A 12,269-nucleotide genomic window follows, 5' to 3' on the forward strand; every position below is an offset into this window, starting at 1 on the left:
GAGAGAGAGAGAGAGAGGGAGAGAGAGAGAGAGGGAGAGAGACAGACAGAGAGACAGAGAGACAGAGAGACAGAGAGAGAGAGTAGAGTAGATTAGTGGTCATGGGGGCTGGGGAGAGGACAGGTAAAGGGTAGCTATTGCTAGTGGGTATTGGGCTTCTTCTGAAGGTGATGGAAATGTTCTGGAATTGGATAGTGGCGGTGGTTATACAACCCTGTGAAAAACCACTGAACTGTATACTTTAAAATGGTGAATTTTATGTTATGTGAAAATAGCTCAATAAAAAATGATTAATAGGAAGAATAACATTAAGTGAAAATTTAAGTTTAGTAAGAAAAAGCTTAGCTGGAAAGAGGGTTAAGAACAAGCTAAATGAATGAGAGAAAAGCATATTGTGTGTGCATGTGTGTGTGTGTGAGAGAAAAGCATATCGTGTGTACGTGTGTGTGCGTGCGTGTGTGTGTGTGCAGGTATATGTTACACTGAGTTTAAAAATTAGTATTTAAAAAAAATCATGCCTTGAGCCCTGGAATAAGAGGATATTCATATTCATAAGACAGATATCCATCTCAAATCAAAGACCCCCCTCCCCTCCCCCCACACCTTCCCACAGCAAAGAGGCTGGCGGTAGGAATACCATTTTGATCTGGGTGCTGTCTGTCAGCTGCTGCACGGCATACGCGTCCTCTGTGTTGTACTGGAGCAGGATGGCCATCTGGAACGTCGACGCCTTCGGGTCCCCACATGAAAGAAAGAGAGGCAAAACCTAAACGCGCGGACAACTCCCAGAGTACAGAGCCTCAGCGTCAAGAACCTACTCATGAAACCAATTCTCCAAACAGATGCGAAAAACCAAAGCAGATCTAAAAGGGAATACAAAGTGGCATAACTCCACCACGATGCCACATTTTCCTGAACGACGTCATTCTCCACCTCTTCAAACATTCAAGTGATGTTGAACTTTCTTCCAAATGCTTTGTCTGTATAAATACAGCTGGCCTTTGAATGCCTCGGAGCGGGGCTGGGTTAGGGGTGCCGAGCCTGAGCAGCTGAGCGGCCAAGTGTAACTTAGGATCGGCCCCGCGTATATGTGCTTCCTCCCCACCCGAGGACTCATATCCAGATTCAACCAACCGTGGATCTGGGCTGTGTAGTATTTACTACGGAAAAAACCCGCCTAAGAGTCGACCCGTGAGGTTCAAGCTCGTGTGGTTCAAGGGTTAAGTGTACACACCATCTATGCAGCCACACTCATTTTATATAGATAAACACAGAGATGCTCAGCCAGTGTAGACAGAAGAACTGAGCATCCATCTTTAAATTTGCTTTTCCACAAATACTAAAGAAAACTGTGTCTGGTACACCACTGACAGAGGAACCTGCACGTTGAGCTGTATTACGCTTGGGTGTTTTTTTTTTTTTTTTTTTTTTTTTTACTCCAAGTACTTCACTATGTAAAGTTTAAATGGTGTAAAGCAAACCACAACTGCTCTGAGGTATTTTTAGCAAACCGTGCGCCGGGCAGCACGCACTGGTTTTAACTCCTCAACCTGTGCAGGGAATGACGCCCGCTGAGGGAGGGCGCTCCGCTCCTGGGGGAGCCCTGGGCGCCGTGCCACACTCCCCATGGGAACCCCTTCTCCCTTCCCCTCTTCCATAACTCGCGGCAACAACTAAAGGGCCATGAGCACCGCCACTCGTCCGGGCAAAACCCTGGTCAACGGGGGGCGGGGGCAGCAGCGGCAGTGTGGGCGGGGTGAGTGCCTCTGACAGACTTCAGGATGCCGCCAGGAAAATGGCCCGGGGGGCACGGGGTGGGGGCAAGACAGCTCTGAGGTCTCTCCTGAGATGAGCAGGGGCCTCTCATCTCCGATGGCAGTGACCAAAAGCAAAACGAGTCTCTGATAAATGTTCCACAGCTTGGTGGTAGCCCCACAGGTGTCCACATTTGTCATAACTCCAACTGTACACTTAGATGGGTGTCTTTTTACGTAAATTATCTCAGTAAAGTTTACAGAATGTCCACTGATCAAAAAAGGGGCACTGAGATTTCAGGTACTGAAGTATGAACTCACAGATTCTTCTATGCACACTTGGGAATAAAGAAAAATTTCCAATCGTACAATTGACCCTTGACACAGGTTTGAACTGTGTGGGCCCACTTATACGCGGATTTTGTTTTTCAGTAGTAAACAGGACAGCGCTACAGATCTGAGGTCGGTTGAATCCAAATGCAAGGGAACCGTGGATACAGGGGAACCGTGGATACAGGGTACCGTGGACGCAGGGTGCCAACTCTAAGTTATGTGCAGATTTTCAACTGCATGGAGGACGGGTGCCCCTAACCTCCGCATTGCTCGAGGGTCAGCTGTAGAGAAATCCACATTCAAGTGGATAAAGACCTCTGGACCTGGTGTAACAGAATATCAAACACTTACTTTTATCAGAACTATTAAAATCAATTAATGAGCAGGTTGAGTCTGCAGAATGCAGTCAGAAGTTTCTTAACACTTAACAATAGATTTATAATTGTTTTTATAAGCACACCAGTGAAACCCTCTTCAAGATGGATTCTTTAAGGGAAAAGACCTTAACTGCAATTTCGTCTCTGCTGCATATCAGCCCGGAGCCAGAGGAAGTCACTTAAATTTGCCTGATCCTCCGTTTCCCAGATATAAAATGGAACCTAAGTTACAGTTATCATCACACAGCACTCAGCACCGCAGTGAGCGCCGAGGGTTGCTGTTAATGTGAAACTGCCCTGTCAAAGGGAAAGGGCTATTATCGTAATTCAATTCATGAAACTCCAGCTTTTTAAACTACTATCTGACCACTTAGTGTGTGTCAGGCAGGAGCTGTACCCAACACTTATTAAATACATGATTCCATTTATTTTTCACACCACACACAGAGTCGAAGCACTGACACCCGCCCGCCCTTCTGTGGAGGGGAAAAGTGAGGCTCAGCGTCATTAAGTCGCTTCTCCCTTAGCCACAGAGAGTAAGAACTCAGCTCCGCTGACTCTTAAAATCCAAGCTGTTTAACCACGATATTATTTTGCCAGAAGCTTGACTCCAGATTTTGTTGCGTGAATCACTAAATTTCTGTAACTTGTCTTTATACTTAAAAAAAAAAAAAAAAAAAAAAAAACCAAAAAAAAAAAGGGCTTGTCTTTATACTTAAAAAAAAAAAAAAAAAAAAAAAAATCCAAAATAAAAAGGTGATCTTACCTGCAAAGTGTATCTGTTTTTAAAGCAGTTTGTTACTAATTCTCCTTTTGACAGCTGATATAACCATGTCAATTTTCGGCCACTGTGACGGCTGGCATAAAACGCTGTGAATCGCTGGTAACTCCGTTCCAGCTGGATACAGAGGGGGAAGAGCATTTGTGGAATATATATCTCACCATATTCTACAGTCAACATCTCTAAATAAAAAACTGTTCCAAGTTTACCGGACAAAATGCTTACAGAACAGTAAAATACAAATATCAAGTGTTTACTCTCTTGCAAAAAAGCACGTTGATTTAAGCATTTGAAGGTACAATCAAAAAGTTTTTAGCTCCAGACAAGTAGGTATCATCATGAAGTTCATCGCAGAACTGTTAGGTTCTACTTTCGAGAGTAAATGACCATGCAAATGCACACTGTTGAGCTGGAACAGAGGTGGCGCACCTCTGGATCTCCTGCCCTGCCCGGGGCTCGCGGCTGCCTTAGCACCGCCCCGTTTAATGCCACATGGCCGACTAGCAGGAAGGCCTTCTGCAGACAGCACGTGTATAGTGGTGGAGGCTGCCCCTTTTCACCTTTGCTCAACACGAAGGGAACGAACAGATGATAGAGTCATCCTTACCTCCGACGGCAAGGCAAACGTACAAGACTGCTGAAAGGGCCACGATCCAGAGCTCAGAACTTGAATACTGAAGTCCACTGGGGGAATGGGGAAAAATTCAGGAACACATTTAATTAGCCTTATGAACTGAAAAGTGCCACCATTTCAGATAAACATGGATTGCTTTTTATTAAAAGAAAGCATACTGAATGAAAAATCCTGCTTTAATATAAAACTAAGGATTGAACACATTTAATTTCAATTAAATTGTTTTATTCAATTAAATTCAGTAAAGGAAAGAGGAGCCAGAAATTCCCTCCTCCAAAGAGTGAGTTTTTCATTTCTCTTCTAACACAGAATTACAACATCGTGTGCCTGTTTGGCTGCACCTGCTTTAGTTTTCTGCCATGAATAACCCTCAGTCCCCCTGAGGCGCACCTGAGGCCACCAGGCATGGATGGCATGAGAGCCCCAAACTCTAGACAACGAGGACCCCAAAGTAAACCGACTTCATTGTTCTGTGTAGCACAGATTACTCTGTGTATAGCACACGGACTATATATGTCTAACACACATATAATCTATACATTGTTTGTAACAGTAATGTCATCATCGCAGATGGCTGACAAGTCCGCTGGCACAGCTGTCAAGTGTAACAATGAAAGAGTGCTTTCAATTTGGGAAAAGTACAAACCTTGTGTTTCATTTAAAAAGATAAAATCACCGCATGATGATGTCAGCATCACCTGCCACCTCCTGCTGCAGGCAGACCTCACAGCAGGAGCCCAGCTGGCCTCCATGAACGAGGCCGGGCACCCGCCTGTCCTGACCCCCAACGGCAATCGGAAGCCATGTTTGACTCTGTTATCTATACAGCCAATTCAGTTTCTTATAATTTAAAAAACTGCTAGAATGGAATTAAACTAAGGTTAAAAAACATTCATTGAAACTTAAACTGTGCGTGGAGCCCCGAGATGGCAAATGCCTGGGGTGGGGCAGCCACGTCAGCCAGTAGAAGGGGCCAGGGCTCAGGACCTGGACCCAAGCCACCCGCCTGGCTCGGCCCTCCGGGAAAGGCCAACACGCTTCCAAGGCTGTCACCTCCTGTCACCACACAAGTCAGGAGGTGGGCAGTGCCTGTGGGAAGGACTTCCTGTTTGCCTGTCCCTGAATTTCCGATAAAGCATCCACCATCTCTCTCACTAGCTACAAAGAGCGCCACCTCCCCCGAGAACCCTGCCTGTAAAGGAAGCTCGGAAACCCGGGCATACTCACAGTCCAGAGGCTCCGAGTTCGTCAGGTGCTTTTTGAACTGCTCATTCAAATCTTTGCTTACACCAATGTCTTGAAACATCCGCTGAAGTTTAGAGGTATACTCGAAACCACAAGCTTGCTGAAATGAACCCAGATAACTGCCTTATTAATTTCTATAGAAATATAAATGTATACAGGGAATCCGATGGGGATCACAGTACATGACAGATGCTTAACTGTATTACTAAAGCTAGTTAACAATTAACTGTATCTCAGGGTATAAACATGCACGGATTAAAATTCATGTACTATCAAAAATTATACAGTTATAAATGGAACGGTTACGACTTTATACACACAGTAACTATCACGCAGGCCCAAAGAGCAAGGATTTCTGACCCCGTGGGGGAACACCAAGATGACATAGTTCGCTATGTCTCTCATCCACTACCACAGACTGAACGGTGCCCCTACCCCAGTCCTGTGCTGATGGCATTTGGAAGTCGGGCCACAGAGAGATAATTAAGTTTAGAAAAGGTCATGAGGGCGGGCCTCTGCCACGTTGGGATTAGTGTGGTTGCGAGAAGAGACGGAGAGGTTGCCCCCGACTCCGCTCCCTGTCCTGTGAGGACGTGGCCGGGCGGCCCCAGGCAAGCTGGGAAGAGAGCCCTCATCAGAAACTGAACTGGCCGGGACCTTGATCTTGGACCTGCGGCAGCCTCCAGAGCTCTGAGAATAAATTTCTCTTGTTCAAGCCGCTCAGTCTATGGTATTTTGGTGCGGCAGCCCGAGCTGAACAAGATACCCGTGGAACTATAACTTCGGGTCAAAGTGAAATATGCTGCAAAACATGTAGCAGCATTTGACAGGCTAGCAAGCACTGACACAAATGCAGGCTAAGTGCAGAGGCAGCTGAATAAAGCAATAAATACTCAACAGCAAACTAACACTGACGCTTTCTGTCCTCCTGCAGACGAAGGGTTACTAATTGTTAACCAAGCCCAGAAAAAAAACAAAACACCCCGCCCGCTCAAGGCCAACAGCACAAGAGTACGGGCCACGCCACGTGGAGCAATTCTTGGTGGCGGGGGCAGAGGTGAGGCCACAGGTGCAGGAGCGGGCGCTGGGTGTCGAGCAGGGCTCGGCTGGAACAGAAGGGCCCCTGGGTGTGTGTACTGGGCAGGCAGGGTGGTCAGGAGAGCACGTGAGGCCTGACGAGGGGAGACCTGGGCTTATCACAACTGTGGCGGGTTCTCGGTAGCGGAGCAGCAGAGCGCACACTGCACGGACTCCGTGTTATCACTGACTGATGGCTTTGCCCAACTGATAACCTGGAGAGACTAAGAACTTTAATGACTTAAAACTGGAATTGTTCAGGAAAAGATTACATTTACCTTTAACTTAGAGATCATGCTTGCTTCGGCATCATCACTTGCACTGTTCTGATGGACGAGCCTCTTGGCCAGCATCTTCGCGTAGAACTTCTGAAACACGTCTTTGTCCTCTATGTACTTGAAGACCACCATCTAGAAAGCCACCACGAGAACACACTTAACGCACTTACAATCTGTCACCAAACACAGGCCAGAAACCAACACGTGTGCTCTGTCTTGTCCGGCCCTGTATGCCAACATTTATGACGACAAAAAATACTGTCCTGCTTCCTTGGTGGCGCAGTGGTTAAGAATCCACCTGCCAATGCAGGAGACACGGGTTTGGGCTCTGGTCCAGGAAGATCCCACATGCCGCGGAGCAACTAAGCCCGTGCGCCACAACTACTGAGCCTGCGCTCTAGAGCCGGCGAGCCACAACTACTGAGCCCGTGCGCCTAGAGCCCGTGCTCCGCAACAAGAGGAGCCACCGCAGTGAGAAGCCCGCACACCACAAGGAAGAGCAGCCCCCGATCACCGCAACAAGAGAAAGCATGCGTGCAGCAACGAAGACTCAACGCAGCCAAAAATAAATTTTTAAAAAAAGTTAAAAAAAAAATACTGTTCTGTAATCTTTAAAGTAAATATTTTCATCAACCCCTTAAATCACATTAAGTTGGTCTACACTTAGTACTAATGAGGAAAGTACAAATGCTAAAATTAATGACTCAACATAGGGAGTAAAATCATAGATTCAAAATAAAATAAATGATTCTACTACTTTCCACATTCCAGATGGCTCATATAAATAACTTTAAAGCCACTTGTCAGAGAAAAGGTTACAACATAGCGACATAACTATCCAGCACCTTACCACTTGGTTGAGCGTGTCTTCTAGTTCTGCTTCTTCTGGGTTCTTGGAACTGAAAATTTTTAAAAGGCACAGTGTTTTAAAACAAATCAGCAAACACTTACTAAACAAGCACCACTTAGCCAAACTACCATATCAGACTGTGGTTCTGAACATTCAAATGCTCAGTTCTTTTTCAGATTAACAGGTGGAAGAGGGAAAGTTAGCTTTCCTTACCTGTGGCAACTTGGCAATCGTATACTGTGTCTCAATTTCATAATCTATTCTCCCATATAATCATTTAGAATATCCACAATGAAACTGAACAGAGGATACTTGTTAAAAGTTCCCCAAAACATTCTGAACCAAGTTTTCCTTTAAGATAATCCATTTAAATGTAAGTAAATGAGCTTCACTTTTCTAACTGCATTCTACAATATGCTTTAAGTTAACTTTGAAAAAAGAAAAAAAATGCCTTTTAATGGCCTAATAACTAAAGACAATGAAAGGGGTTTTTAAACCACTTCTCAAGTGTTGCCTTCCGTTTGTCATTATGTCTACAAAATAGATGCTTGTCCTTTAACAACGGATTCATTCACTCTATTCTACGAGCAAATATTAACTGAAAGGTGATTTCAGGGTAAATAAAAATTTAAAGCTTTTATCCCAAGAGTCCTTTATAAACAAGACCCCTATAAATTCATATAAAATGATCCAACCACCAGACAGACTCCTATTTAAGAACAGTTGGCTCCGAAGGTCCATTCTTCTCTCTCTCTTTCTCACTGAGAGGTCAGGGCTGTATCTCTCCTGAAAGAGGTTAATTTAGTGCCCACTGGAGTCTAGTCACTGACACGTGCTCAATAAAGCAGCACTTTTGGAACTATCCGCCATTCTGTCTGCTTCAGCAGCCTTAACTAAAGAATAATCTATCAAGAGACTTGATGAGACAATTTCTAAAAAGACAATGGCTAAAAAAGAAGCTATGTATTCTGCCAAACAAACTGGAGCTCTATGAGAGTACCTACATATTTAAAATATTGAAAACTTTCATTTTATAGAGCCTAAAAAATGAAATCAGGTCAGAAGAGGCATCCCAATTTAAAGTCCATTTTCACTCCTGAAATGAATACATCAGTGGATCTGACTAGAATTGCTAAATTATACATTAGACAAGCATTGTGATAAGTAGGGGGAAAAAATCAAATACTCAATTTGCACTGGGCCTTGGGCAAATCACTTTCCGGCAAAGTTAAAAGAGAGATAGCTACTGACCTTATCAAATGTTTTCTCATGTCAATCAAGAAGACCACATAGTTGTTCATATAGCTCTCAGTTAATAAAGCCAACTACATTAGATTTGCTCCTGTTGAGCCATCCTTGCATTCATTCCTAGAAAGCTATTCTACGTTCTGGACAGTTATCCTTTGGTTCGCTGATAAATTTAGTTTGCTAACATTTTACTTAAGATTCCCACAACTCTCTTCTAAGTGAGACTTGTTTGTAGTCTTTTGCTTGGTAGTGTAGGTGTTCTCAGTCTTTTTTTGTAATGGGATTATACGAGCCTTTGAGAGCTGCTTAAAATACAATTTACTAATATTAAACCAATATGATTGGGGGGCACGGAAAACCACTGCAAAATCTGTTGGTGTGATATCTGTAATAGGAAAATAAGCCTTGAGCGTTTCTAAACTGAAAAAAGCTACTCCTCAGTGAAAGAGATGCTGATGAAACCAAAACAAACACACAAAACATTAAGTGAGAACTTCCTCAAAAAACGCAACACAGAGAAGAAAACCACATTAGATTACGTTGCCTCTAGTGCTTAATACACACGCACTGATTAGGAAAAATACCAGCTGAGAAATAAGACGGTTAAAATATGAGGACTATGAAACAGCAATAAAACAAACTCGTTAAACGAAAATAAATGTTAAAAGTACACAGACTGATGCAAACACTATAGTATGCGGAGAGTCTTCTGTTTTAAAACAGCAGCCAGTGGGAGCTACTGCAGATTTTCAACTGGAAAAAAATTAATCGAGGCCAGTAGAAAAGAGCAAGTAGGGAGTGAAGAGAAATGGTGACTTTGTGCTGTAACCTCCACCCTTGTCACCACCAGCTGGACCTGCCCAGCGGAGTCTATTTAGCTCAAGGGTCACGCGCACACCACCTGCCATTATAGACATGAGTGATGTAAGAAAAGCAGGAACTGGGCCCAGTACACGTAACGTGAAGTGCCTTTTAGGAAGACAAGGTGCATTAGGTTTACAGGATTTTCTCACAAGGTACAAAAGTTACATACGTAAAACGTAAGATAAATTTTAACTCCTCATCTAGAGGCTGAGATTTTCAACAGGTTTTTACTAAGAAAAAACACAAAGTCACTAGTACCTCTTCTTCAACAAGGAGTCACAGTATCGAGCCAGCAACTCGGGGGATTTACTGGATGACTGAGCCATTTTGGTAACTGCGTTGTTGTTGATGAAGCGACCGCAAGCCTGTAGATCACAGAAAACACAGTCAGAGGCCAGTGTGCCGGCCACTGTCCCCAGGAGAGCCACGGGCCAGCACACCCACCTTGTCCAGTGCGGCCACGAACCCAGCGTCGTTGTTGAACGCTGACATCACTAGGGCGTTGTATTTTTTATGAACATCCAACACTGTCTGTACATACATTTTGGGGTCCTTGGGTAGAGGGAAAAGCAGACACACAGGTTGGTTTCTGGGGACTAAATTGCACAGCGACACGCGACGAGAAAACATTCCCAAAGGTCTGGATACTTCTTCAAAGATGTCAACAAGTAAGATCAAAAAACAGTTTTCATTCCATCATCAAAACACATAGGATATAGCATGTTTATAGATATAATAAAAGAAAATATATTCTCTGCACTCGAAATTAAATACTGACTTCAAGCTATATGAAAAATAGTGATTTTTTTCAAATTACCTGAAAACTCAAAGGGATGACAGAAAACAAACTTTCAAAGTGGTAGCTTTGCCAATTTTTGCTGTTAACAATTCAACTTCTCGACTCTGTTTTGGCTGGGGAAACCAGTCTATCAGTTATTTAGAACTTAGCTGGGCAGGCGATACAAAGAACATAGCTTTTAGGTCCTAGGAAGTGTGGCTGAGGGGCCGGGGTAGCAAGGGTGAGACTACTACATCTGGGAAAATCAGAAGACCCACGTGGACAAGCAGAGAGAACTGAGATGGGAAAGGCCAGGGCCTGGGAGACAGGACAGGCAGAGCACTGTGGGATCGGCAGGGTAGCCCAGTGGGAGTCTCTGGACAAAGGAACAACAGGATGGAAATGAAATGTGAAAGTCAGCCACAGGAGAGGCTTCTGGAGCGATACACAAGGAACACAGGAAGGGGGGCGCCAAAGGAGACAGTCCTGGGTAACAAGAAAGCAGAGGCCGACGCTGAGCGCCTGCTGCGCACCGGATGGCGCTGAGCCCGCTGAGGGCTGTCACTACTACCCTGCTGCGAGGCCAGTACTGTTCGCATCCCCTTCTCACAGACGAAGAAAACAAAGTCACAGGCAACCATCCGGCCAAGGGCCTAAGCGGCGGCAGTCAGGCCCGGATACGGGCAGCCTGACTCCTGAGAGCCTCTGAGAAGGAAAGGGCCCAGGTGAGAGGTCGGGAAGACAGGCTGAGCCCGCGTGGTGCGCACTGAGGGCACGGCGGCCAGCACGTCACAAAGGGAAGCCCTGGTGCAGGGGGCTTAAATGGTTTGCCAGCGTTTCCAAATTCCTCACAGGTGTTTCTCCTCGGGATTCAGGAATGAGAAACCAGAACTCCCCCAATTCTAGTTATTCTGCATTTTTGTGACACTTGACTTGTTTTTAAATAATAATGAGGAACCATTAAGAGTAAATCATTTTTCTGTGATAGATAGGGTTATACTAAGAGTTTCAGAGGTTTTCTGTTAAAGATGTAATTAAAATGCCAGGGTTATTATTACGAACAAATGATAACAAGATTATCATTTCAATGACATGTAAAGTGGCCTCTACCTGATAGACATTCGACAAAACATTAAAAGGGAATTTAACACAAAATAATTGCCAAATAAAAATCACTTAAAATATTGAAAGCCAATGCCACATATGTTTAATGTTTAAAAATTATCTATCTTAAAACTCAGAACACGCACAGCACTAACTGCTCCACCAGATAACCCGGCTCTCAGTTTCGTGACAACTATTGCGGGTGTAGAATTCCTTGCATTCTGTATTAATGGTCTTATTCACCAGACTGCACCCAAAAGCATCTCTCAGTTGGCACACAGCGTACTTCATATAAGCTCATTTCTTTTTTCTAACAATGAAAAAATACAGTCCGCTTGACTTAATTTTGGTTTTGCCATTGAAATTGATATTGCTTTTGCCAATTCAGATTGCTTTCTGATTTCATGTCAAATTATTTCACGTCATTCAAATTATTTTTCTCTCTGCATTTGTTGTTTTAAAGTGTTTACAAACAATAATCTCTAGCAAGTATCTACACACCGGAAAATGCCAGCGAACATTATCGTGTAGTATTTGAATAAAGGATCATTAAAGGTTAACAGCGTTACAAAGAACCACGTATCAAAACTGCCAAGTTAAGGGCTTTGCTTCCAAAACTTGCTATTTCTTGGAACACCACTCACAGGATTGATATAAAGTATATTATGTATATAAACAGGTTAGTTTTTTTTATCTGCAAGAATGACTCACCCTTAGCAGCAGAGAGGGACACATGCACGTTTATACCTGGGCATCACCTACAAGGAAGACGGACCCACTGGGTGGCACTGCTCCTCTACCTCACCCTGGCTCCCAGGGACGACCTGAAGCTTGGACTCCCCACATCAGCACCCCACCCCTTGTCCTGGACCATCATCAATGGATTCCTTTGAATCAGGAAAGTCTCCACGGTGACCATTATGTTTGCAGGAGAACTACAACGCTC

The 12,269-nt window shown here is 44.2% G+C and overlaps 1 protein-coding gene across 2 annotated transcripts in view; it reads right to left on the reverse strand.

Moving 5' to 3' along the window:
- The window catches only part of CUL1 (cullin 1), a 111,242-nt gene that overhangs the window by 6,236 nt on the left and 92,737 nt on the right, over positions 1-12,269 (reverse strand). For both annotated transcript variants that reach the window (XM_007469867.1, XM_007469866.1), the window contains exons 10-17: positions 9,886-9,993; positions 9,700-9,806; positions 7,330-7,378; positions 6,480-6,611; positions 5,107-5,224; positions 3,853-3,929; positions 3,231-3,362; positions 638-730 (exon numbers count right to left, since the gene is read on the reverse strand). In XM_007469867.1, the coding sequence (XP_007469929.1) occupies positions 638-730; positions 3,231-3,362; positions 3,853-3,929; positions 5,107-5,224; positions 6,480-6,611; positions 7,330-7,378; positions 9,700-9,806; positions 9,886-9,993 (816 nt within the window). The remainder of the gene's footprint in view (positions 1-637; positions 731-3,230; positions 3,363-3,852; positions 3,930-5,106; positions 5,225-6,479; positions 6,612-7,329; positions 7,379-9,699; positions 9,807-9,885; positions 9,994-12,269) is intronic.

Source organism: Lipotes vexillifer, unplaced genomic scaffold (assembly GCF_000442215.2).
Source record: "Lipotes vexillifer unplaced genomic scaffold, Lipotes_vexillifer_v1.1 scaffold472, whole genome shotgun sequence".
Classification (NCBI taxonomy): Eukaryota; Metazoa; Chordata; class Mammalia; order Artiodactyla; family Lipotidae; genus Lipotes; species Lipotes vexillifer.